At 40.9% G+C, this 27,945-nt stretch overlaps 1 protein-coding gene across 1 annotated transcript; it reads left to right on the top strand.

The window, feature by feature from the left end:
• Positions 1–62: 62 nt before the first annotated feature.
• si:ch211-225b11.4 (tRNA (32-2'-O)-methyltransferase regulator THADA) lies at positions 63–21,985 on the top strand. The gene is made up of 31 exons (XM_063018087.1): positions 63–226; positions 1,147–1,330; positions 1,556–1,642; positions 1,724–1,751; positions 3,807–3,955; positions 4,249–4,371; positions 4,914–5,034; positions 5,431–5,573; positions 5,998–6,082; positions 6,463–6,599; positions 6,771–6,968; positions 7,555–8,269; positions 8,751–8,903; positions 9,551–9,660; positions 10,006–10,166; positions 10,279–10,433; positions 10,550–10,708; positions 10,808–10,956; positions 11,718–11,855; positions 12,082–12,186; positions 12,323–12,523; positions 12,860–13,010; positions 13,142–13,379; positions 13,954–14,193; positions 14,325–14,529; positions 15,227–15,415; positions 17,428–17,666; positions 18,204–18,374; positions 18,657–18,923; positions 19,735–19,937; positions 20,691–21,985. The coding sequence occupies exons 1-31, from the start codon at positions 96–98 to the stop codon at positions 20,939–20,941; spliced, it is 5,586 nt and encodes a 1,861-aa protein (XP_062874157.1). The 5' UTR covers positions 63–95; the 3' UTR covers positions 20,942–21,985.
• The last annotated feature ends 5,960 nt before the right edge of the window (positions 21,986–27,945 follow it).

Raw genomic sequence — 27,945 nt, 5'->3', positions numbered from 1 at the left:
TTTTGTATTTGGAATACGGCCTTCAATTTGTTTTACACGAGGAGGACTCGGGTTGAATTGTGACTGCTGGAGTTGTGTTATTGAGTTTTATCAGGATGATTTCTACAGTTTTAGATGAATGTCGGTGTGAAACGGTTATTAGTTCTTTTGTTTCAGAGCAATCGGTCTCTCCGGGTGTCAGAGACAAGCTGCTGCTTTTTTTGGAGAAGCTTAAAGAGAGTGAAAGGTACTAATGTAATAAAATCAAACCCCATAAGGGGGTAAATCAACCCCATTCCTCCAAGATTTGTATGGGATTTAAACCTGGAAACTGAGAGAGTCCCCTCAGGATATTCCAGGACTGATTCCATAACTAAGCTTTGGTTGACAGGGCTGGGCGGTATGACCAAAACATTTGTATCACGGTATTTTTTAAGATTCTGACGGTTTCACTGTATATCACGGTATGTGGTTTTTGTTTGACTGGGACTTTTTTATGTATATGGCTGATTTTACTGTCATAAGTACATAGAATATAAAAAGTTTAAAAATTACCAGGTATATAATAAAGGTTTTGAATACTATAAACTTTGCTCAGCCCCACAAAATGACACAATATATAGCCGCTCAGGTGTAAAAACACACGCTGACACCAGAGCTGGGATCTCGAATACATCGTATCGAATCACAACTCTGCCTGTCGGCTGGGCTGAGCAGCCACATGAACAACGATTGGCCTGTTGTTCAGATAGGGGTGGGATACTAAAAAAGCCGGATAGGGACTCTCTCATAACTAATGCAGTTACGACCTCTGCTGGCTGGTTATTGGCGCCTGCACAGAGATGGAAAAAGAGTGCTGTCAGGGTGTGTCTCTCCGTACACAGTGCTGATCCGCACTGCACTCGTCAAAGTGTAGGTGACAAAATGCATACGGCTGCTGCCCACGTGTTGTTCTCCTCAATCAGAATGGGGATCGGCATTGGTGGAGAGGAAGCATGACAATCGGGCAATCAAACGCGCTAAAAGGGAGAAAATGGGGAGAAAATGCATAAACAAAATCTATTTTAAAAAAATGACACAATATATGATGAAGTAAACAGTAAATACATGGAAATTAAGAGAAAATAAAACGATAAACTTGATGTCTGGCTGTTGTTTGTCTAACAGGAGCACAACAAAACGCGTTAAGGAGCGCGTACTGGAAGAGGCATTGCAGATGCTAAAAAAAATCCAGATTGAGCTGCTGCAGTTACTGGAGTCTAAACATCAGAACTGGCTCATTCATCTCCTTCTCTCTCTACAGCTAGAAGCGGTCAATGTATCTTCATCAGCCTGCCGCAAACTCGACCAGGTAGGTTGTTTCATCTCGGGGAGTCTTTGCACATACACAACACAGAGCACCAATTATCCACTAAACTCTATCAAAAAGTTTAAAGACTCAAATAGGTGCACCATCTCACATGTGCAGCATTCACCCAAGTCCAAAGCAATCCTACATTTTTCAAACAACCTTTAATAAACAGCTTATAACTGAGGTAACCCAAAGAAATTATACAAATAATTTGTTTTGTTACAGATGTTGAAACATCTTGCTCAGGTGGACCAGTCCTTAGTTTTTGCAAAGGTGCAACAGTGTGTTCAGAAAGTGCTGCAGCAGGAGAAGGTGAGAAGAAAACACTTGATTGCAGAGGAATTTTGTGCTGTTTTGAAGACGGTTTATTAACACACAATGTTTAATTTGCAGATGTTGTCATTAAAAGACCTTCAGATAGGTGAGTGTTGATTTCTGACATCAGATTTTACAAGTTATTTAATTGCTTATTATTATTATCACTATGTGAACAGATTATTACAGGCATTGCATAATGTTTTTTATACATCACACCTGAGTCAACTTTGAAACATCTACACATACAGTGTATCACAAAAGTGAGTACACCCCTCACATTTCTGCAGATATTTAAGTATATCTTTTCATGGGACAACACTGACAAAATGACACTTTGACACAATGAAAAGTAGTCTGTGTGCAGCTTATATAACAGTGTAAATTTATTCTTCCCTCAAAATAACTCAATATACAGCCATTAATGTCTAAACCACTGGCAACAAAAGTGAGTACACCCCTTAGTGAAAGTTCCTGAAGTGTCAATATTTTGTGTGGCCAACATTATTTCCCAGAACTGCCTTAACTCTCCTGGGCATGGAGTTTACCAGAGCTTCACAGGTTGCCACTGGAATGCTTTTCCACTCCTCCATGACGACATCACGGAGCTGGCGGATATTCGAGACTTTGCGCTCCTCCACCTTCCGCTTGAGGATGCCCCAAAGATGTTCTATTGGGTTTAGGTCTGGAGACATGCTTGGCCAGTCCATCACCTTTACCCTCAGCCTCTTCAATAAAGCAGTGGTCGTCTTAGAGGTGTGTTTGGGGTCATTATCATGCTGGAACACTGCCCTGCGACCCAGTTTCCGGAGGGAGGGGATCATGCTCTGCTTCAGTATTTCACAGTACATATTGGAGTTCATGTGTCCCTCAATGAAATGTAACTCCCCAACACCTGCTGCACTCATGCAGCCCCAGACCATGGCATTCCCACCACCATGCTTGACTGTAGGCATGACACACTTATCTTTGTACTCCTCACCTGATTGCCGCAACACATGCTTGAGACCATCTGAACCAAACAAATTAATCTTGGTCTCATCAGACCATAGGACATGGTTCCAGTAATCCATGTCCTTTGTTGACATGTCTTCAGCAAACTGTTTGCGGGCTTTCTTGTGTAGAGACTTCAGAAGAGGCTTCCTTCTGGGGTGACAGCCATGCAGACCAATTTGATGTAGTGTGCGGCGTATGGTCTGAGCACTGACAGGCTGACCCCCCACCTTTTCAATCTCTGCAGCAATGCTGACAGCACTCCTGCGCCTATTTTTCAAAGACAGCAGTTGGATGTGACGCTGAGCACGTGCACTCAGCTTCTTTGGACGACCAACGCGAGGTCTTTTCTGAGTGGACCCTGCTCTTTTAAAACGCTGGATGATCTTGGCCACTGTGCTGCAGCTCAGTTTCAGGGTGTTGGCAATCTTCTTGTAGCCTTGGCCATCTTCATGTAGCGCAACAATTCGTCTTTTAAGATCCTCAGAGAGTTCTTTGCCATGAGGTGCCATGTTGGAACTTTCAGTGACCAGTATGAGAGAGTGTGAGAGCTGTACTACTAAATTGAACACACCTGCTCCCTATGCACACCTGAGACCTAGTAACACTAACAAATCACATGACATTTTGGAGGGAAAATGACAAGCAGTGCTCAATTTGGACATTTAGGGGTGTAGTCTCTCAGGGGTGTACTCACTTTTGTTGCCAGTGGTTTAGACATTAATGGCTGTATATTGAGTTATTTTGAGGGAAGAATAAATTTACACTGTTATATAAGCTGCACACAGACTACTTTTCATTGTGTCAAAGTGTCATTTTGTCAGTGTTGTCCCATGAAAAGATATACTTAAATATCTGCAGAAATGTGAGGGGTGTACTCACTTTTGTGATACACTGTATATAATATACCAATAATATTATTTTCTTTATGTTATTGATGCATTACACGTTAGCAATTGTTGTGGTTGATACATGAATTCAGAATTTAGAAGGGGTGTCCCAATACTTTTGTCCATACAGTGTACAGTGGATTTTTCAATTAAAGCTTCTTTTGCAACCTTGTAACCACAAACACTGACCCATGAGGATGAGTGTACTGTAATGATGTCCCAGAATATTTGACTTGTTAAGTTTGATTAAGTAGATTGTTTCACATGTATCTAAACAGCTTGTATGTTCCTGGAGGAGAGCATGATGGGACGAGAAGCTGTAGGACAAGCAATCACACCTCTGCTATCTAAAGTCACCAAGTTGCTTCCTGTTATAATGGAAGAGGAAGCAGGAAGGAACGGACCTCTGTGTTATCAGACTGTCAAGGTCAGGAGACTAAAGCCTGGTTTGTATTGATGGTTTAATAAAACACTGTGACCCTTACCAGGATAAAGCGGTGGTAAAGCATAAAAGCAAAATAAATACTAATATTTTCATTACTTGTTAGCAACATAATTATTTAATGCAAAACCAAAGCAAATGTTGATAAATACACATACTTCAGCTGATCAACTACAGTTAGGCAAATACTTAAGTACATAACATTTTTGTCAAGACAGTTTTTGTTTGACCTGTTTATTATTTCAGTTTTAGCACAGTGTGTGTATTTGTGTCTCCAGCTGTGTTTGCAGGTTTTCCAGCTGCTACCTCAACAGGTTGCACTTTCTGTATTTCTGGAGCAGAGAGACGAGCCGTATATGAGGGAGATTCTGAGGTTTCTTATGAATGTCATCCTGGGGGAGGTAAGTGCTTTCAAACAGAACTGCACTCGACTTTTCAAATTCTACATGTTAAAAAATGTATAAGTACAAGGGAAGAATTGCACATTCTGAAAATGGTTGCCAAATTTTTTATCTATTACTTACTTCTATGCCACCCAACATCCTGCTCTGGTTTATGACTTGTCCCTCCTTGGACCACTGTCAATGTGTACTTGGCACAGCTGCCTGTGATTTCTGTCCTGTTGTTTAGCCATACCAAATGACACATAAATTTTTTGTTGTGTGCTCCTAATGTAAGGTTGATCACTGTGTATGTTATAGCTCAATTAAAGCACTTTTAATGACCGAGTATACTAAAAGTGCTAGTGAACACATCATACTGTCAGTGCTGGTCTTAATACTACATTTAAAAGTCACTGAGGTAATTATGCAGTGGTTACGTGTGCAGGCTGAATACTGCTACTTTAGTCTAAGCCCTTCATAAAAAGGTGAGCAGAAAAAGCAGAAAGCAGAGAAACTATTATTCCAGGTGATGTAAAATTGGACTGGATTGTGTTTGTCAGATCTCTAACAGGGACACACGGTTGCTGGCGGGCACTGCTGTGGCCATGCTGATCTCCACAGCGCCTGATAGTGAGAGCGGAGCTGCATCTGCCTGGAGTTTTCTTCAAGTCTCTAGCACAGGTAAACTCGCGGAGTCTCATCACAGACATATAGAAATATGACATGAGCATCGTCATAACTCTGATCCAATAATGTTAATAATTGTAATTAATAATACTTAGTATTAAAACAAAGATACATTCTGCAGAATTGCGTAATGTCGACTATGTATATGAAGCAGATGTACCTGCTCATTTTGATGTAATCAATCAATCATGCAAATGGTGGGGTCAGAATTTGCTTTGCTCCAGCAACTCAGGCTTGTAGTTGTGGTTTAATTATGTGGAAAATGTTTATTAGCACACAGAGGGACCAAAAGAGTATTGTTTACATACCATAATGATGTTTGTACTGTTGTGCTTTTGTGCTAAAATGAAATGAGATGAAGTATGTGTGTGTGTGCGTGTGTGCGTGCAGAGCAGTGGTGTTTGACTGTAGGTAATCTGCAGGTGGACTGTTTTCCCAGAAGATCAGATGGATTGGACAGATTGGCTGTAACTAGAGGACTGCTGACTTGCTGCAGGAAAGAAATCCTCATCAATCAACAGAACAGCAAGAAGGTACCGGTGTGCATCCAGACATTTGGTGTACAAAACATTCCTAGTCAGGGTCACAGTGAGTCCAGTTTCTCTAGAATCACTGTACACAATGCAGTAACAAACCCCGGACAAGATCCAGTCTATAGCAGGGCCTTAGCCAGCTCCCACCCACAGACATAGTCAATCATGTCTGTATGTAGACGCCCGGCTGCTGGGGATTTGAACTCTGGATTCCAGTGGTAGAGGGCTAGCACAATGTACTGCTGTGCGACCCGAGTGCTCATTTGTACTGTGATATTTTCAGTAATAAAAATAGGTAGGTTTAGGTACATGCTGTGTGGAATTCATCAGGCCACTTTTGTTTATCCTCAGTGTGCTTTATTGGTCTTTAGTTTTGAAATTAATATTCCTCATAAGCTCTTGTATGTTACTTTGCATCCTACAGAACGTTCTTCTGCTGGATGGAATCTTTCCTCTCATCTCAGCTCTACACAGAGAGAAACTGGACTCTCACTACTACGTGTTTCAAGGTGCTCCAGGCTGTAGATTCAAACACATTTAATATTTGTGTTGTGATTTGTGTTTTTTGTTTCATTTTCTAATATTAATAGTAATTACTTTGCAATCTTGAATGCTGGATGGGTAGTTTTAGATGTGAGCTGACTACTGTGACATCTCTTACTGGCATTAACAGTTCTATAATGAATGATTAGGTTGAGGTGTGTTCCATCAGCTTTTTAAATGGATGCCAGAGCTGTCAGGGCACCACTGGAATTAAATAACATCCGTTTTTGAGACTCTATGAAACAGCTCTTGTGAATGCAGCCTTATAATGAAAATTTAATTTATTTGCACCATAAGTGAAGGTAAAAACATAATTTTGTGAGGAAGTGTTTGCTTTTTATTGCAGTGTTCATCTTGTGGCTGAAAAATGTTAAACAATGCCTGCCAGACATTTGGGAAGTGACTGGTGCTCTTTTCTTCAGGAAAGGCTCAGACCTGAAGGAAACACTTACCAAAATAATTTGGAACAATGCAGAGAGCCCGGTGAGCCTCTTTTTTTATAGATACGCTAATGTAATACAAGACAATAAGCTAATCAGCATGTGTGTACAGTATATTTCTGTTCCTGTTCACATCACTGGAGCTTAATAGATTTCTTTTATAGGACAGATGTTCCTTCTCTTATTTGCAGATTTTTGCTCTCTCTGTGTACAGGTAGAAGGTCTTTCCGAGTCTGTGCGCTGTGCCTTTGCTCTGTTTCTGGAGATCTATGAGCAGGACTGTCAGCATTCAGGTGACACAGAGAAGCAACTTTATGAAGAATTACTGCACAGGATTGCAGAGCTGCCCTGGGAGTCCAAGGCCAAGTACTCACCTCTCGCTGCCCTTCTGCCATATGTGGGCACAGACAAGGTAAACCAGAATATTTTAGCTTTGGTATTTGTAAGAAACTTAATTAAATAGATTAAATACTTGCATCATTTTTATTTAACCTGTTGAAATAGAAACAAGTAAAAATGACTTCAGCTCATAGCAAAAATAACACGATCGTGTATGAAGTGGCGTAAATTTCAAATAACAAAATGTATCCTGTCGTTTTGGGTAATTTTGGTACAGTTTTGGCATAACAATGAGATTTAGAAGTTGTCTTAGAAACATTGTTCTTAATTATCTATATTTTTAATTTGTGTTTATATTTTAATTTAGGCATTTATTTTTAACTTTAGCCATTTCATTTCTAGGGATGAATTAAGAATAGTTATGAAAATGTATTTTTTAATCTATATTAAAAATTAATCTTAAAGAAATGTGTGACTACACACCCCAAAACTTTCTTTATTCCAGCCAAAAAAAAATCATATTTGCAATTTATTTATCTTAATTTAGATTTGAAGTTGGTGGTTTTAGTTTTGGTTTAATTCAATGTTTTGGTTAGTAAAGTTTGGTCTAGTTTTAGTCTTCTAAAGTAACTCTGATCTGCATCATTTCTTTCTTTCAGGTCCTGAAACTCTACCCCACTCTTCCTGCTCACATTCTTAAGTGCCTCTCCACCAATCACCTCGCACCCTGTGCCTCTGAGATATACAAATCCCTCTTACAGGAGCAAAGACTGGAGCTTACCATAAACAGCAAGCAGGCTCCACCAACTGAGCTCCAGCTGGCCAGTCAGTGGGCACAGCGATGGCAGCCTATAGTCCTGAAAGCTCTGTTCTCTGATGTCATGTTGCTGCAGAATGGTGCCTCCAGTTACCTCCTGCCCTGCACCCTGCGCTGCTTCCCGCAAGCATCTGACACACTGCTTAATGCTTTAGATCCCTCTGCCCCGGAGCACCTGCGGGCATGGGTGTGCATCATGAGTGCCCATCGAGCAACGAGCGGTCAGTCACCCTGGGCCTTGGACAACACTGTTGCCCTAAAAACACTCCAGTTAGCTTTGTCCTCTCTGGACGACAGTGTGCGATTAGCAGCGTTTAATCTTCTCTGCTGCAGCCCGAAAACTAAAGAGGCTCCGTTAGCAGTGGAATACGCTGCCATGATGAAGTTCCTGCCTTTAAATTTAAACAGTGAGTCCTCGCCTTTTCGGCAGCACCTCCAGGCTGGGGTCAGGAAGTTCCTTGTACGTATTCGGGACAGTTGTATGGCAAGCCTGAAAAGTCAAAAAAATAAAAGAGGACGTGATGAAGAGGAGAAGAGGGAGCTTGAACAAGGCATAGGTATGAACTGTCGATCTTTTTTCTTTATTAATGGAAAGAATTAGAGATGTATTGCTAACAAGGACGGCACGGTGACTTGGGTCACGTGGGTAGCACTGTCGATTCCCAGGTGGAGCGGTCCGGGTTCTTTCTGTGTGGAGTTTGCATGTTCTGCCCATGTTTGTGATGCAGTCAGGCTAACTGGAGATACTAAATTGCCCCTAGGTAAAAGTGTGTGTGTCTGTGTGTGTGTGAGTGTGTTTGCCCTGTGATGGACTGGCGACCTGTCCAGGGTGTTTCCTACCTTTCGCCCGGTGAATCCTACCCACCGTGACCATGAATCGGATAAAGCGGTTGTAAAACAGACAATGAATGAACGAATGTTTTGCTATTTACACTTTAATGTAGTTTTCTCCATGTTTTTGTAAGACTTTAGAAATATTGTAGAAATTTTTCATTATTCAGAAACTGATCATTTTTCTATGACTACATCTTGCCATAGATTTTGTAGACTGGCTGGTCCAGTTATCGTTGGTGTGTTTGAGTCCTGGTAACAGTTTCCAGAGAAAGAAGACGGCGCTGTTGCTGCTAGCTGCTGTTCTCGAGACCTGCTCAGATTCCTGGAGTCCAGACAGAAAGAAGGGACAACCACCAGGTAGAAGAACACCAGCTCATATTAAAATGAGTCTAATTCAGTTCACTTTAACATACGGATGTGTTTTTATTCAAATCTCATTATGCAGATATAATCTCTTCTGTCCCTCCATACATTTTTACTCAAATGTTTATTTAGTTGCCAGTTTCCACCCACTACTCACTCCATCACACCAAAGCTGTCAAGCTTTTCTTTTTTTCTGGATTTTTCTGGAGTTGAGAGGGTTGAGGAGCCTGCTCAAGTGAAGCTAGCCACTGCATCTTTTTGAACTGCAGCTTGTGCAGGTTCATTGGGCAGATAGACATGTTTAAAGTGGAATGGTTGCCTTGTGTTGCTTGTATTTGGAAGAGAGCAGGCTCTCTAAAGTGGCTACAGGCATAAACCACCTCATGAAAATATGGTGAACTGTTTTTTGTTACTTCTGTATATGGTGTTCTTCATTTTACAAGATTGATTTTACTTATGCTGGGACTGTAGCATCACTTAGAGGCAGTTCTGACCACTTCTGAGACACTGTTGTTTAGAATAGAAAACAGTAAAATAGTGTCTATTTTGCTCAATTGATTGGTTGTTTATGATGTTGTGGTTGTCATAGTAATAGAAGAGATCTCACATTTGATTCCAAAATTGTGCTTCATGTTTTTTAGCTAACATGTCTGATCTGATACACTGGGCAAGAAAAAGGGGAAAATGGGATTTCTATTCCAGGTCAAGACAGCTGGTCCTAATTGGCTGTTTGGAGGATGTGACCAATGAGGTAAAGGGCTATTTTTTTTAAATAACGTTGTGTAACGTCAGACATGATTGATTATCTTTTGGGGGACAGGGGGGTAGCGAGGCACCTCCATGGATTGGGTGTGTTACTGCATTGCCCAAACCCACAGTGACCCTGAACAGTATATTGTGGTGGTAAATGTATTTAGTTAGTAGATGTGTTCACATACGCACTACACTGTGTCTTTAAAACAAGCCTAAGTGATTTTAATGTCCACATAAGCCAAAGTTCTGTTTTTATTGCTGATTTTAGAATTATGTTTATGTTTTAGCTTTGGTCATGTTACCAAACATCTATAACCCTGCATTTACCATGTCTCCTGTGTAGATTCGTGAGCATGCCTCTGAGCTGTTGGTGAGGTTTTTTCCTGCATCTCTACCGGCTGATGTTACGGCTGTGCTGTTCAGCAGAGCTCAGGCACTTTTGCTCAGCCCCCGTGTTCAAGAAGCTCAGATGGGGGCGCTGATTATTGGAGTTCTGCAACAGAAGTAGGATAGCATGTTCTGGAAATGTGATGTGTGTTTTATTTCAGACTGTTAGTGTGGATGCACTGGCTGTATATTAGACACTGTCACTGTTGAAGCTGTTCCTGGGTTCTAGGTGCATACCTTTGGATGGTGTAGTACCAGATACATTAAAGCAGGGTGAGAAAGAATCAGCCAGACTGATCAGGTTCCTGTTGAACAGTCTGGAACAACAGTACCTTACTGCTAAACAGGACATGCTGCTGGCTGCTCGCACTGCACCTCTACACGGTAACCGCAGCATCTGCTCCTGTATGGATCCGCAGTAGTATATATATACAGTATATCTGTATATTGGTTTTTTTTAAATGTATGCTGTGTTTTTTTGTTGAACTGACTGGTTGTAGGTACTGTCAGTGCTCTTCAGAAGTGTGTGCTGGAGGTACCTGGGATTTTAATTAATGCTTTGGACCACAGTGTAACAGTTAAGATGCTCTCAGTGCTGGAGAAGATCACACTGCTTCTGCTTGGTGTGCTTCATGGAGACCAGATCACTGAAGATAAAGGTACAGCATGCATACAGATACAGCAGATGTGTTTCATTATTTGGACGGTATTGTGTGTCAAAGTTTTAGTTTTCAGTGCAACATTCGTATCTGTTGCAGAAATCCTGCCGTCATTCTGTGACATGGGTAATGCCATCAGTGCTCTGATCGGACAGGGTGATGGGGGGCTGGACCGGGAGGAAGAGGAGAATGTGCTGCTTTCTGAGGAGCACAGTCTGGTGCTGACCTGCTGCTGGGTCACATTGAAGGTAAAGACTGAAGCAGTTATTGTTACTTTCACCACAGATATAATCCAAGGTTTACATACACTTGCCAGTATTTGGACACCTGACCATGAGCTTGGTGGACATCCTAATTCAAAAAACAAATGGTATTAAAATAGAGTGATCACAGTGTGATTTTATCAGCTGCCACCTTTCTGAGAAGGCTTCTCACAAAGCTTTGAAGTTTGTCTGTGGGAATTTGTGCCCTAACGTCAAGCCAGTGCCAGAAAACCAACAAATTTGGTTAAACCCTATCAATTCAAAGGGTCGATCAAAGGCTCTGTGAGCTCGTGTGTAATGTAAGAGCCACACTGCTAGTGCAAATAACAGTGCACTCCTAGTGCTGGTTCCAAGCCTGGATAGATAGGAGGGTTGCTTCGGAAAGGTCATCTGGTGTAAAAACGTTGCCAAGTCAAATATGTGCATGAGTGATATGCTACGGTGACCACGAGCAGCCCATGTTTTATTAATTTATTCAGAGTGATCAATGGTCCAGCTAGAGTTGTGCCAGATGTTTGCATGTCTGTCAAAGAAAGCTGACTGAGGTCAAAAGTAATACATGGAACTAAATGTTAGATGTTTTGAACACAAGAACACACAAACACTGTCATTCTTTAAACAAAAAGTACATTTTATTTACTTGGTCACACAATGAGAGAATGTCCTTCACAATATTAGGATATATAGTTACAATAATTAGTATTTGTACCCTAAGTCTACTAAGTTGTTCCTCTCTTGTTTTGTAGGAACTGGGGATCTTTCTTGGCTCGCTGGTGCAGAGAATACTATCATTCACCTGTAAGAGCAATCCACTGCTGACTGTGGAAGATCTGCAGCGGGCTTCAAAAGTTTTTAAGGACATTATCCTTAAATGTAGACACTGGGTGAGCACAATCAGCATTTAAATGATTTTTTAATGCAGTTAGTATCAAAATGCTTTTCATATGATGCACTATACTGCCAGTCTATCCCAAAAGTGTGCACTGGGGTTGAGGTCAGAGCTTCTTGGAGGCCACCGTAGACCCTCCACAATTGAATTGCCACACAGTTGAATGCATAAGAAAAGAAAAGCTCTTGAATTGAACCTGTTACTCTGTGTGTCTTTTGTAGGGGGCAGTGGAAGGATGCTGCATTGGATTCACCAAGTTCTGTGCTGCTCTGCTTAGCAGTTCAGATCCAGAGCTCAGGGAGATCCCGAACCTTATTTTACAGCAGGTAATCTATGATATACATTACCATATATACATATACAATCAAAGCACTTTATTAGATACATCTGTCTGTTGTATACATTCACTGCTTATTTTATAATAAGAAGTGTAAAAGACTGCTGCACTGCTTCTGTTTGCAGGGTTTGTGTGTTCTTCAGTCCCTCCGAAGTACCTCGGTGACGAGACGGGCAGCCGGTTTGCCCATGCTCATTCTGGGAGTACTGGCAGCAGAGGACAGCAGCACCTCTCGCCCTCTGTTGGCTCACACTGTGAACACGCTACTGAAAACAGCCAGAGCAGCACTACCGCATGACTGGGACCAGACCCTGGACTTGCCTCAGGTACATCATCCTGTTCAGTGTATTGTATTTATTATCATTACCAGTAGAGACTTTGTTGTCCTATTAATGCATAAATGCAATGCATGAAACTGGACCTGTCCATACCAGGAAAATGCAGTTAATTAAAATTTTAAATGAAATTTGGTGACTGATTGTGAAATGTGCACTCCTCTAAAATCTTAAAATGACTATGACCAGAGACTAAGTTGTTTAGTGTGCACCAGTGCACCAGTTTTAAAAGGTGTGTGACACGTGTAAGTCTTTATATTTAGAGGTAAATATAAATGTTTAATCTGTTTCAAATGTTTATTTTTTCTATACTGTCTCTGTATGTAGGTATGTGCTGTTCACACTCTGCAGGCACTGGTAAAGGGCTCAAGTTTGGGATCCACTATTCTTCAGTATGCCCCTGCCATCACTATGCTGTCACTAACGCTCCTCAGCTCGCCCTGCTGGGCCATGAGAAATGCTGCGCTGCAACTCTACAGTATGATTTTTTTTTTATTGTTCAGCAATGTACCTGTCATTTGTACATTTAGAGCTGGTGGTGTTAAAAACTTTTGGACAAAATGGGGTAGAATTCCTCAATTTATTTTTTTAACCTTGTTTCTTTTTTAGGTTCTCTCTGTTCCAGAATGTTGGGTCAGAAGCCTGCTGGTGAAGATGCCTCTGATCAGTATGGCATGTCCCCCTCTGCCTTTTTTACCCACTATCCTGCCCTGAAGCCTTTCCTCTTTAGCGCACTGGAGACCGCAGCTACAGACCTGCATGAGGCCAGACTAAGCCTGCACCCCTCTCTCTACCCTGTCCTTACTTTACTGGCCAAACTGCAGGCTGGTGCTAGGGACCAAACACGGTATGATTATAGATTATAGGATTATATTATAATAGTATATATTATAACCAAACCTGAGTCTTTTACAGCACTTAAATTCAGTTAAATTCAACAGTTTACATGAAGTTTTTAGTCACATTAATACATTTTATAATTATTTTTATTATTACATTTTTATATTCATTTTTGGACACCAAAACATATTAGCCTCCAAAGCTAATAATGCGCTAGCCCCTAAATGGGCACTTGTGTTTATTTTATAGGCAGTGCTATTGTCCTGGCCAGTCGTTCGTGTCTGAGCAAAGGAGGTCATAGCACCTGCTTTCTTTTGTGTCTGGTAGAGGTGGGGTATTTGCAGAGTTTATAGTGTGTCTCTCGTAATTCAGCTCTCTGTGACGGGAAAAAAATGAAAAGATGTGACCGGAGACTGCGTTAAGGGGGAATTGCAAAAAAGCCACTTAATAAAAGTACCTTGTCAAACATTCTGGGAGAGGAAAAGCTACACTTCTTAAAGGAATAGCTAACTGTGTGAATAAAATCACCTGTCACTGGATTGTGGCTAAATGCTCTGAATAAATTTTGTATCTTTCCTCAGCGCTCTGTCAGATTTCCTGCCTCCTTTGCTTCAGCTAGCTGCTAGTCCAGTCTACGGTGTGAGAGTGGTGTCATCCCAAGCCCTGGTTGCTATTATACCACCCACAGAGTATGTGAAAAGTGTATTGCAATTAATGGAAGAGCTGCCAAAAACACCAAGAAGCCTGTGCTGTCATAACCGCGTACACGGCCAACTCCTACAGATAAAAGCCATCCTGACCAGAGCACTGCATGCTGACACGTGAGTCACTCACTGCTCGTAGCTCGTATCCTAAAGGGCCAGTTTCTGCCCCCTCAGTAGTCTAATCACATCCTGTACTCACATGCTTAGTGGTTTCAGTTTTAAGTGCCATATCTAAATCCTATCTTTAGCTCTTGCCACTCCTCTGTTGATGCTGTCGTGGAGGAGTTGGAGGCTCGTCTTTGGCTGGCATCCTCAGATCAGCGATGCCCTCTGGTGCGCCAGGCTTACGTCTCAGTGGTAAGGCTGCTGAGGGAGAATTGCTCTGGGGCTTTCCTTACTCACCTGAGCACTCTGCTACTGGATGAGCTGCGCCGGAGTCCACACGCACTGGAGGTGTGGATATTTGTTTTTTTGTTGTGTTGTTATAATATAAAGGTCCCAGTAGTTCAGACTGAATTTCTTAGGGAGATTTATTACTGGTCAGTGTGGTATGGCTCAGGAGTGTTAGTAAGCTGAATCTAGAACCCTTCACACACTCTATTTGTTCATTTTAACTCACAATGGATTTTAAAAATAGTCCAAAACTGGAAAAGTTAAACATTTTTTTTGCTCCCATATTTAGGGGTTGTCGCAGCAGCAAAATCTGGCTCAGGATTTAGGGGGTTACTATTTTGGGGGTTTGGGGGAACTATTTAACTTCCAATAGTTGTGAATGATGTGAAATGCCTAAAATCAATCATTTGAAGGGGTTATTGTAAAAAAACAAACAAAAAAAAAACTAGCGAATAGTAAATAAGTAGTACTTTGACATTTTTATGTGGTTGAGCCAATTTCATAAGTGGCGGAAGAATACAGAGATTGTAGCATGGTCCTCCAACACGCTCTGTCTGTTTGTAAAAAACTATTACTAATTAGGGCGAAAATATCAATATTTTTTCTTATTTAATTTCTTTGAATTTATGAATTTTTGGTGCATTTTATTGATATATAGGAGGGCCTGCTCATAAAGAATCCACTCTTTTGTTTTCTGCAGATCTTTAGGTCTAGAGTATGGAAACATGGTCATTTTTACTGTTGTTTTATGTCTCAGCTTGGCTCTGCCTCCTTCCACCAAAGTGCTGTGCACTACCTGTGTGAAGACCCTGATGCCTCATTGCAAGTCTGGCATCATCTGTCCGGTGGGAGCGCAGTTGCTCAGCTCTCACTGGTAAAGTGGGTTAAACTGGGACAGGGCTGGAGAGCGACCAGCCTTCAGAAGGTGGTGGAAAAAGCACTTCAGGTAAGCATGTCATCTGTAATGAAATAGATAAACTGATAGTTATGATAGATATGATAGATATGATATTTTGATATACAGTGTATCACAAAAGTGAGTACACCCCTCACATTTCTGCAAATATTTGATTATATCTTTTCATGGGACAACACTATAGAAATAAATCTTGGATATAACTTAGAGTAGTCAGTGTACAGCTTGTATAACAGTGTAGATTTACTGTCTTCTGAAAATAACTCAACACACAGCCATTAATGTCTAAATGGCTGGCAACATAAGTGAGTACACTCCACAGTGAACATGTCCACATTGTGCCCAAAAGTGTCAATATTTTGTGTGACCACCATTATTATCCAGCACTGCCTTAACCCTCCTGGGCATGGAATTCACCAGAGCTGCACAGGTTGCTACTGGAATCCTCTTCCACTCCTCCATGATGACATCACGGAGCTGGTGGATGTTAGACACCTTGAACTCCTCCACCTTCCAATTGAGGATGTGCCACTGGTGCTCAATTGGGTTTAGTCCATCACCTTTACCTTCAGCTTCCTCAGCAAGGCAGTTGTCATCTTGGAGGTTGTGTTTGGGGTCGTTATCCTGTTGGAAACCTGCCATGAGTTTTCGAAGGGAGGGGATCATGCTCTGTTTCAGAATGTCACAGTACATGTTGGAATTCATGTTTCCCTCAATGAACCGCAGCTCCCCAGTGCCAGCAACACTCATGCAGCCCAAGACCATGATGCTACCACCACCATGCTTGACTGTAGGCAAGATACAGTTGTCTTGGTACTTCTCACCAGGGCGCCGCCACACATGCTGGACACCATCTGAGCCAAACAAGTTTATCTTGGTCTCGTCAGACCACAGGGCATTCCAGTAATCCATGTTCTTGGACTGCTTGTCTTCAGCAAACTGTTTGCGGGCTTTCTTGTGTGTCAGCTTCCTTCTGGGATGACGACCATGCAGACCGAGTTGATGCAGTGTGCGGCGTATGGTCTGAGCACTGACAGGCTGACCTCCCACGTCTTCAACCTCTGCAGCAATGCTGGCAGCACTCATGTGTCCATTTTTTAAAGCCAACCTCTGGATATGACGCCGAACACGTGGACTCAACTTCTTTGGTCGACCCTGGCGAAGCCTGTTCCGAGTGGAACCTGTCCTGGAAAACCGCTGTATGACCTTGGCCACCATGCTGTAGCTCAGTTTCAGGGTGTTAGCAATCTTCTTATAGCCCAGGCCATCTTTGTGGAGAGCAACAATTCTATTTCTCACATCCTCAGAGAGTTCTTTGCCATGAGGTGCCATGTTGAATATCCAGTGGCCAGTATGAGAGAATTGTACCCAAAACACCAAATTTAACAGCCCTGCTCCCCATTTACACCTGGGACCTTGACACATGACACCAGGGAGGGACAACGACATATTTGGGAACAATTTGGACATGTTCACTGTGGGGTGTACTCACTTATGTTGCCAGCCATTTAGACATTAATGGCTGTGTGTTGAGTTATTTTCAGAAGACAGTAAATCTACACTGCTATACAAGCTGTACACTGACTACTCTAAGTTATATCCAAGTTTCATGTCTATAGTGTTGTCCCATGAAAAGATATAATGAAATATTTGCAGAAATGTGAGGGGTGTACTCACTTTTGTGATACACTGTATATGAGTTGCTTAGGTACAGCGGTGTAGCTGCGGAGTGTTCGAAACAAAGGGTATTAATTAACCCTATTAGGAGCCTGAATGAGGTTTATTAGGATCTAGAAGGAAATTATATGATTGTGTGTTGTGTGTTGTCAGATGTGTCTGTTAATAAATGAACAGCACAATGGTAGAAATGTTGTATATTATTAGCTGTATATTATTAACATAAGATGAATATTATTTATGATGATGATGTATTATTTATGATTTATGATATACTAACTGATTTTTGACCAGCCATGGTAGTGCTACAGTACATACAGAACATGTATCTACTGAAAACTTTGACAAGTGAACATTGTGTACAGACCAACCTAAAGGAGGCACTACTAGACCAAGATCCTGAGTACAAGAGGGCATATTTATCAGCGCTGGTGGATGTCATGACTCCACATGTGTTGGGTGCCCGACCTTTCCTATCTGGGTTTAAGGAGGGAGAACTGCAGCAGTGTGTGGATCTTCTCCTGGAGGGTCTGGAGAAAAGTAGAGCAGGACCAGAACTCCTCTCTCACAGTCTGTGTGCCCTGAGTCTGCTGATATCTCAAATGTGAGTTCTCAATTCCTTTTTTTTTTACACTGTATTTATTAAAATGTTTGGACAAAATTGGTCACAGATAGAACATTTTAATTGTAATTGAAAAATAAATGGTAAGAAATTAAAATAAAATGAACCAAAAAGAAAACAGAGACAGTAAGTTAGATCTGTAGCTCTCAGCCTTCGAACTGCAAACTCACAGAAAAAAAGCACCCAGCAGATTCTTCTGTTGTCTTAAAGGAAAGTAAATTATTAGTCATTTTATGTACTTGCATTTAACTATAGTGGATTTAGAAAGTATTTAGTAATTACCCCTTTGCACACTTTATTGTATTTATTTGATTTAGAATGGTTCTAATTGCCATTTTACCAACCAATCTTCACATAATTACCCAAGGTTTTAGGAACATTCAGAGACATGTCTCAAAGCTACTCCAGGTGTCGTTGTAGTGATGTTAAGTGAACTGTCACCAGTTTGAGTTTGTCTGCCTTTGAAATTGTTTTGATGTAGCATTCGTGCATTAACACGTGTGGTTTTCTCACTCTTAGTACAGACCTGTCGGTGCTGCAGCGCTGGTGTTTGTTACTTGAAGCACACAGTTGTGCTGAGGCCCTGGAGGCTCCGAGGTTGGCCTGTGCTCAGTCTCTGGCCTTTACTGGAGGTGCAGTGGTAAAGAGTGGTCTGTCAGGCAGCACAGCCCTGAGGGCCATTAGCACCAGGTAGGTGCCATCAGAATTATACATGATCATGTTGTATTAAAAACTAAACAATTTGGGGACTCAGACATTTCAGACAGTGTAAAAAATGACACTGTTAGTGGTGTTTGGTGGAAGACGAATACTGTTCTTGTGCTATTTGTAAGTTTGGGTCATTTGGTTCCACTAAAAAGCATTTAAATGCTACCAACAGTAATATTCTGAAGAATTGTTTACTTTGAACTTGAAGGTGTATCCGAAAACGCTGTTTAAAACTCTGCAAATGTTTTTTGTTTGTTTGTGCAGATTGATCAGTACAGGTGTGCACCTTCTTCAGGATCAGAGCCAGCAGGTGAGAGCCAAGGCGGCCGTCTTTGCCTCTGTCCTCTGTCAGTCTCGAACAGAAGGGGCTCCACAGAACTGCTTCCTCGTGCACAGCAACCAATCACTGCTCATGCTGCTGGATTTACTGCTGGAGAAACTATGGGACGGTGAGGGCACTCTGAAAGTCCTGCTGTGTCACCTTCCAGAGTGTGATGTCAGCAGTATAGTGCAGGAGGCCACACTTACACAGTAAGTTCATGCATTTATACATATACTATATGGCCAAAAGTATTTGGACACGTGTACATGAGCTTGGCGGACATCCTGTTTCAAAAACAAATGTTTTTGAAAACAGAGTAACCCATATGTAATTCTCATAAGGTTTCTCACAATGTTTTAAAGTATGTAACTAGGACTGTTTACCCATTCAGTCAAAGAGCATTTGTACGGTGCCCAGGTGGCGCAGCGGGATATTCCACTAGCACACGAGTGCCGAGATTCTGAACTCCTTGGTTTGAAACTCTGCATTGCCACCGGGTTGGCTGCACGCCATCTAGCGGGCATAATTGGCAGTGCCTGCAGTAGACAAGGTTCTGCTAGGGCGATATGACCGGACTATGTGGGTGGGGTCTTTAAGCGCTGTGTAAGGACCCTGATTAGCAGATAGAGAGTCGTCTGTGCAGAATGCCTGGGTAAAAAAGGGTTCCGCTAAGGGCTGCCCGTGGGTCGGAGGAGGCGTGAGCAGCAATATACCCACCTCGACTGCAATCAGGGATCGGCAGCGGAAGACAAACTGACTACACTAAATTGGGAGAAAATTTAATACAATAAAAATAAACAAAATATAAATAAAATAGAAGAAAAAAGCATTTGTATGGTTGGGCACTGATGTTGGTCAAGTAAGCCCCAACTGATGAACAGGACAAGCAGGCTCGTAAGCAAGACCGTGACCAAAAGATCTGAGACACTAATAAAACACAAATAAGACATAAATAAAACCAGTATGATCAGATACAGAATCCCACATGTTCAGAATGTTGCTTTTCTTTCTGCTTACCAGATTCAGCCGTATGTACGAGCAGGACAAACCCAATGTGTATTTGGAACCCTCCGTGATTGCTGAAACTGTACTGCCATATTTGCTCCGTCTGGCAAAACGATACCCAGAATCCACTGGTCTTGCTGAGTGTCTTGATCAGTGGGGGAAGCAGAACGCAGTAGCTATCAGAGAGAACCTCAGTGTCTGCATCAGGCTTTGTTCAGGTAATCACATTAGTGATTCAGTTTGTGATAGCACTCATGTGATTTTTATATAGCTGAATGTCACAACACATGAATTTTAGGCACTTTATTGTAGTGGTGGAAATTATTGTGGTTTGCTTATGTAAGTGATCATCATACTTTCTGGTTCTTAGACACAAAAGTGCCAAGTGAAAGCATCTTATAGGAACACAAACAAAGTACACACACTTCACATTTTGGTAAGCCTTAATAGGATTGTGGTGCTGGTTTTTCTTTTGGCCAGTTCAAGTCCCAGTTCAAAATATTTTGTTGCACGGTTTTCGACATTCAGACAAATTAACAGTTCAGTATAACACTAGCAGTGTTGTTAGTCAAAATTAATATCAATCAGCCATTCTCCTACTCTCAACATTTATGTCTGATCCATTAGAGCTGGCATTATGTTTTCTTATCCATAATGTAATTGTAGTGGTAGATCTGGAACATTCTTAGGATTTGGAAATGGCACATGTGATGAGTGGTTGTGGTAAAGTGTCTTGTGGTGCTTACACCCTATTTCAGTTGAACACTAAACACATTTATCAGCATTAAAATATGAAAACCTTTCATGCTTTCTAAAGAAACATGAAGTGCAATAAAACAATTATTGAGGGAAGAATCAAAACATTGGTTAAATTAGACCTGAGTACTAATACCTACACAGTTACCTTTCATTCTGATTTCCAAATGACAGCCAGTAATATTGATTGATGTTGTGTGGTTTGTGTTCTCTAGGTGACAGGCTGGATCCCGATTGGCTGAGCTTGCTAATGGAGCCATGTTTCCATGATGCTCTACATGGGCTGTATGCTAGGGCTGTATTCCTTTTACAGCTGCACTGCCTCTCAGATAACCTCCAACCCCTTTTTGACCCTTTAGCCTTAGCTCAGGATCTGCTAGATTTACACGAGCAGCTCAGTCTGCATGGGGTCTTCCTCCAAAACACCTTCATCCAGTTTGTGAGGACAGGAAAAGCAGGCTCGTAAGCAAGTCTGTGACCAAAAGGTCAAAACACTGTGGGTCATGCTGATTTAGTACAGAGATACCACATTATGGTAGTGTGTGCTCAAGACTTCCTGTGGTGGAGCAAAAGCTACACTTTAACAAACAGTATGCGTGGTTTGTTTAGCTCATTAAAGGGCTGAACTATTTATTTAAATTATTTAGAAATGTCATCTTTGGCCTGAATGGTCTTGTGCTCTTTTATTTGTGACTTTTAAAGACATCATTAGTGATATGTGGGGGATATGCAGCAGGTGTCTTAATTGTGTCATTTTAATAATTTTTATATTTACATTTTATAAATACATTTTTTGCTTTATAATACAGTTAATAAATGTGAATTTGTTTTGAATTGTTAACTACATTTTGGTGGGTTGCTGTTGCCTCACAGGGAGAAGGTCCTGGATTCGATTCACAGGTGGAGCAGTCCGGGTTCTTTGTATGTGGAGTTGATGATTTATGTGTAACCTGTAACCACATGTCCTGCCATGAATGGAACCAAAGTGTAAAACATCAAAATTGTGCCACAATCTCAAAATAATGTAAAAATACGTTCTCGGCAATGTATTAATTTTCTTTCTCTGTTTACTGAGGCTTATAGTATGGTATATTTTTAGTCAGTTCTATACACATCACCATCATTCGTATTACGGTGAGGGAGTTGAATATTTCATATTGCACCTTTGTCACAGTACATTTTTAAAGTTTTTATTTTGAATACATGTATCATGCTGGCACGGCTTAAGTGCACAAAAACAATACATACAACAATATACAGATATGAATATATTATTTATCTAGTACAATCAAAACTGCTTTTGTTTTTTGAGATTGTTAATGCCCTTTTACTTTTGATAAAAGTCGTATCAATTTTAGGGAACTGGACCAGGAAACTGTTTCATCTGTTGCATTATAGCATCATGTTTCACGCCTCAGTGTGGCTGCTATTTTCTAAGTGCTTTGTTGCAACCCACAGCATCTTCTCTGCCTGGAATAATATTGTAATACAAATGTAGTGGGTACATTAACAGTTTTGCTTTCTTTCTCCCTTCACATCACTCCACATTAGCTGGGATCAGGTTTCTGTAGTGGTGATGGACTGGATGTACCAGGGCATGATGTAATGCTCAGTGCAGCGGTAAAGGTGGCATCGGCTAATCGATGGGGGAGATTCAGTGTGCTTCATGCCTCATTACATCTCCATCTGCCATGCGAAGTCCACGTTATCCACACACTTTTCCAGAATCACTCCCATTTATTTCTTCTGTATGTTTATTTTGTTTAAACCAAACAAGGTTCCAGTCTCTGCTGTGGACAATATTCAGCACTCTGCCCTCACCCAACTATCATGCAAAATAAGATTTAATAGCATAGTAATAAAATTCAGCTAAATTGTGGTTACTTTGCTTATTTTAGTTTATAATTAACTTATTTACCCAACCCCACCCGGGTTCGAATCTCAGCTATCTGCCAGCCAGTCGTCTACACACACATGATGTCCACGCAGGTTATATCTGAGGCAGGAATGGATTGGCACCCCGAACAGGGTATTTTTGCCTTTTGCCAAATATTTTCTGGTAAACCAGACTCGGCGCACCCTGGCTGGGTTTCAATTGTTTGATGAATAAAAATTATTATTGACACAAAGGCCAAATCCCCTTTCATCAGCATAAGAAATATTACACAATATACAAATAAAATGGCTTAAAAGTGTGCCCTTTATAAATCAACCAATATCTAAAATATTTACACATCTTAAAAAGCGTAAACGCACTGTTAGGCCAATAACAAAAATTTAAAAAAAAAAAAAACTGCCTGGTCACGTGTACTTTTGCCCCTGCACACAATAAATAAGATTTTGACATTTTTTTAAATAAAATGTTTATCAACTGTTATCATAAAGGAGCAGGACTATGGCAAAGCTAGAAATGTAGGTGTCTCACAGCACTGAGGTTCTGGGTTTTGGGACACTGTTAGCCCAGTGTCCACTTTTTGGTAGAATGCGGTGTGGAGGGGCATTTTTTAAAAACAGCTCATTTAAATTCCCTCTCACTTACACCTCAAGTAAATAAGTCAATATGTGTATGATGTTCTGCTTTAAGCCTGTTGTTCTCAGGACCATGACTCTAATAAGGATAAAACAGAAGACACATGAATAAATAATGGATGTGGTTGTAAATGAATGGACATGAATTTTGAACAAAATAATCCACAGAGGAAAAAGGGGCTCCTGTTTACCAAGTATCTGATTGGCCGATACAGGGTGCCTGCCATGTGACCCTCCAGTTCTTTCTTTCTTTTGCCTATTAACCAAAGGCCACTTGTTAGTGCCAATTTGCCTCTGGCCTTAAAGTCTCTTTAGTGTTACTGAAACAAAAGGGGCAGTAAATTGTCCTCTTCTGCAACCCCAGTGCAATGCTGTGCTGTCACATTTGATTTAGTGGATGGGAAAAAGGCTGCAGATGGACTCCAGGCAAAAGCTCAGTCACATTTTGTAGCTCAAAGCAATTTGTTCATATATTGTTAAGAAGTAAACAGAATTTGACGTAATTGAATACATCTGTTGCATGTCAGTGATTTCTGAGACCAATACATGGCTATTATACAGCAATATAAAATTATAGATTAAATAATATCCACCATGTACTACTTAAAAAGAGCACCAAACAATTTCTTAAAACTACCTTACAGCGGAGGTCCAAGGTCTGTGTGGGTTTCCCTTAGGTTTGCTCATTTTTTCCACTTGTACAAACCATGAGGGTAAGTGGATTGGTCCCTCTAAATTTACCTTCATATTTTTGGAAGGGAGGAGGTAACCAGGTAACCACTGTACCCAAGGAAATGCCCATGAGGACAAAGTGAACTCCTGATTTACTGTGACCAGCGATGATGACTGAACCCAGTTCCTCAAGACTGTACTGATGCATGAGATTTATAGAGTCCACCATATAGTCCTAAAGTCAGAAACTAATTTGGCTTGTACATGGACTGTGACTGACCATGATGAAGCAGTGGTGAAGCAGACAATGAAGAGTGAAGCAATAAGTTTATTCAGCAAATCATATCCTGGAGGTCTTTCAGTCTGGTTTTAAAACCCTGCACAGCACAGAGTCAGCGTTGCTTAGGGTTTTCAATGACATCCTCCTGGCCAATGATTCTGGTGACCATGTGATCCTTGTCCTGTTGGATCTAACCGCGGCTTTTGACACGGTAGATCATAACATTTTAGTCTCCCGGTTGCAGCACCTAGTGGGCTTTTGTGGTAGTGCTTTGGAATGGTTTAGGTCCTATCTGACGGACAGAACTTTGTGTGTGAGTTTTGCTGGTTCAGACTCCTCCCCAGCTCCCCTGCCGTATGGGGTTCCACAGGGCTCAATTTTAGGACCCCTCCTCTTCTCACTTTATCTGCTTCCACTGGGCTCCATTTTGAGAAAGCATGGCATCTCATTTCATTGCTACGCTGATGACAGTCAGATATATGTCCCGCTGAAGAAGAAAGATGCTTTCTCTATTAAGCCACTTCTGTTATGTCTTAATGACATTAAAGCCTGGATGGCCTTAAATTTTCTGAATTTCAATGAAAAGAAAACAGAAGTGATGGTGTTTGGTCCCAGTGGTTCCTGTGAAGCCCCTCCTGTTGATTTGGGCCCTTTGACACAGCATGTGAAGCATACAATCTCTAACTTGGGTTTTAAGATGGACAGTGATTTTAAATTGGACCGTCAAATCCAGCTTTTTCCACTTGAGGCAGCTGGCAAAGGTGAAGTCAAGCCTTTCACATGAGCACTTTCAAACAGTGATCCATGCCTTCATCACATCTCGGCTGGACTACTGTAATGCACTTTATTTTGGAGTCAGCCAGTCCTCCCTCAAACGTCTCCAGTTAGTGCAAAATGCTGCGGCCCGACTTTTAATGGGATCACGTAAGAGAGAGCATATAACCCCCATTCTGGCCTCCCTCCATTGGCTGCCCGTGCATTTCAGAGTACATTTTAAGATTCTGTTGTTTGTTTTTAAATCTTTAAATGGACTTGCCCCGCCTTACCTCGCTGAGCTGCTCCATCCCCACACTTCTGCTCGGTGCCTCAGGTCAGCTGATCAGCTGCTCCTGGAGGTACCAAGGTCAAAGCGTAAGCTCAGAGGGGATAGAGCTTTTTCAATCGCTGCCCCTAAATTATGGAACAACCTACCACTCCATATTAGACAGGCCTCTTCACTGGCTATTTTTAAAACTAGTCTTAAAACCCATTTTTATTCCTTGGCTTTCAATCCAGCATGAGACTTCTCATTGTTTCTAGTGTTTGTTTTATGTTTTATAATGATCTATGTACAGCACTTTGTCACAGCTGTTGTTGTTTTTAAAGTGCTCTATAAATAAAGTTGAGTTGAGTTGAGCAAGCTTTAGCAGTAGTTGGTGGTTGTTTCTTTGATCAGTTAATTTTTAACTAACTGCCTCATCCTGGTCAGGGTGCAGTGGGTTCAGCATCACCCATAAACACAAGGGGCTAGTCTATTGCAGGGTATACAATTACAGGCTGTAACTCATCTGTTGCACTGTACACTATGACACAGCCCTGAACCTAGGGTGGCCAGATTCATAGTAACAAAAAGGAGGACAGTACACCCCAAAAAGCCGGACATTACACCAAAAAGACGGACGTCATATTAGGAACGGGGGACATGATACTGCAACACACAGAATTAATCCAGAACCCATATAACAGAGTTTTTGACCAATTTAAGCAAGAATTCTATAACAAATGACTGTTTTACTCACTAAATGTTGTGTCTACTTTTTATATTTACATCCGTTCCTCGCTGCCTCCAAAAGTTTACTTTTTGGCATTTTCACCGCGTTCCTGATCATGAGAACTGAGTGATTGACTCAGGTAGAGTTCTGTTTACAGAAATTCAACGACCCAATCGCAGACTAGCATTTAGAGATCGGACCTTCTGCGATTGACCAGTGGTAGCACTATAAGGAGTCAAATGAGGCTGTTAAACCAATGAAATACAAAGCATTTGTTTGACATGTACCTGAGCCAATGGCAAATAATATTGATCAAAAATGAAACCAGTTCACTCCAAAAGGAGGATTTTTAAGTGTCCGTCCTAGCGTTGCGTGAATGGAGGACTGGCAGCTGAGAAACCGGACTGTCCGGCCTAAAACCGGACGTCTGGACACCCTACCTGAACCCCGTTTAGGGGCGGCACGGTGGCTAAGTGGGTAGCACTGTCGCCTCACAGCAAGAAGGTCCTGGGTTCGATCCCCTGGGTTTGCATGTTCTCCCCATGTCCGTGTGGGTTTCCTCCGGGAGCTCCGGTTTCCTCCCACAGTCCAAAGACATGCAAGTGAGGTGAATTGGAGATACTAAATTGTCCATGACTGTGTTTGATATTAACCTTGTGAACTGATGAATCTTGTGTAATGAGTAACTACTGTTCCTGTCAAGAATGTAACCAAAGTGTACAACATGACGTTAAAATCTTAATAAATAAACAAACTGAACCCCGTTTATCAATTGAAATGGGACGCCAGCAGACCAGATGGTTTTGGGGTGGAGGACCAATCTCTGCACTGTAATTACACTAACATGATAATGACATGGTAGTGTGTGTTGTACTGGTATGAAGGTGCAGCAGTGTTGTTGGGATGCCAATACTGGAAGGATTATAGTGCTCCAACCAAAAATATAAAGCTAAGAGCATCCAGTGATCAAAAAATGTCCATTAATAAAAGTCTGGAGGTGCATAAAAAAAGAAAATTGCTTTAGTTTCTAACTGTACACCTACAACTGTGTGTTCATAAAAAAGAGGCCAATAAGTCTTAACAGTATTTAAAGTATTTAAACATTACAGTAACACTGTTACACCTGATCAACTCATACCAGATAGATGAACCTAACAAATGTATTTAAGAATAAAGACATTTGGGTTTTTTTCTCAAATGTTCACATAAAGGATTCATCTCTTGTTAAAGAGAAGAATTTGTGGTTGTGTTACTAATGTAGCTGTGTGCGTCTTAACCACGGATAAATCATTAAAACCTGTGAGAATGGTTTGAGTAATATTTTACCCTGTTTTGCTCCAGAGTTAAAAAGTTTGATAAAACTACTTAATGTTTAATGGTTGGATTTTTGTCGTATTATATATTTATATGTGTAAGCATTTAATGCTAGTTTAGAATTGTTTTTTTTTCTTCTTTCAGGGAAACGTTGAAGTTATTGTCCGTGGTAATAAAAACATGAATGCTTTGATAAATGTAATTTAAATGCGTGTATGGTCTTTCAAAATGATATATTTATAGATAATCTGGAAACGTCCTGTTAGATGTTGATGGTTTGGGTGTGTTTGTGAGAGCTGAAGGAGGATGCGCGTTCCCGAGCTGCGCGCCCACGCTGCCACAAAAACTAGAGGTTGTTTATGAACTAAAGGGGAAATCATGCCGCATTCAAGCGCGCCTTGCAAAAGAAGAGAGAAGAAGCGAGTTGTAAACACATGTTTACATATTATCTATTAAAAACACAACATGCAATGTTTGGTTGGTTGGCAAATGGTTTATTTGTAATATAAATTGTTGTTTTGCTGTTTATAGTAATATCAAAATATTATAGTTATGAAGAATAAATTTGCTGCATAGTTAATTGGACATTATGCAGTAAAATGTCTAAATACATTAAGTTTATAATTAAATAAACTTAATTAATTAATACAATGCTTAATTAATAAGTAATACAATTAATTCATTCATTTCATCATAATAATATTTTAAAAAGGGAATTTGCTTTATTTACTTAAGTTTGTTTCTGTACTGTATGTTATAATTTATTCTCACTCAGAAAATCAACAAAACATGGAATTTAAATAGGGGTGTCCAAGCACAAAGCATTAAACTGTATGCTGTCAGGAACATCAAAATTATAATGTAAGAGTCTGAAGTTTGTCTGATGTGATATTTACTGAAACAGTGAAGTGCAAAAATAAAATT

This window comes from Trichomycterus rosablanca, chromosome 21 (genome assembly GCF_030014385.1).
Source record: "Trichomycterus rosablanca isolate fTriRos1 chromosome 21, fTriRos1.hap1, whole genome shotgun sequence".
NCBI classification, from domain to species: domain Eukaryota; kingdom Metazoa; phylum Chordata; class Actinopteri; order Siluriformes; family Trichomycteridae; genus Trichomycterus; species Trichomycterus rosablanca.
The sequence above is the reverse complement of the archived record's forward strand: the minus strand, read 5'-3'. Positions and strand labels throughout refer to the sequence as shown.

Excerpts from the sequence above, each read along its gene's own strand:
- si:ch211-225b11.4 (XM_063018087.1), top strand. The coding sequence starts at position 96 with ATGATTTCTACAGTTTTAGATGAATGTCGGTGTGAAACGGTTATTAGT. Across the intron at positions 6,600-6,770 it reads GGAACAATGCAGAGAGCCCG|GTAGAAGGTCTTTCCGAGTC; the intron begins GTGAGCCTCTTT and ends CTCTGTGTACAG. Across the intron at positions 13,380-13,953 it reads GGTGCTAGGGACCAAACACG|CGCTCTGTCAGATTTCCTGC; the intron begins GTATGATTATAG and ends ATCTTTCCTCAG.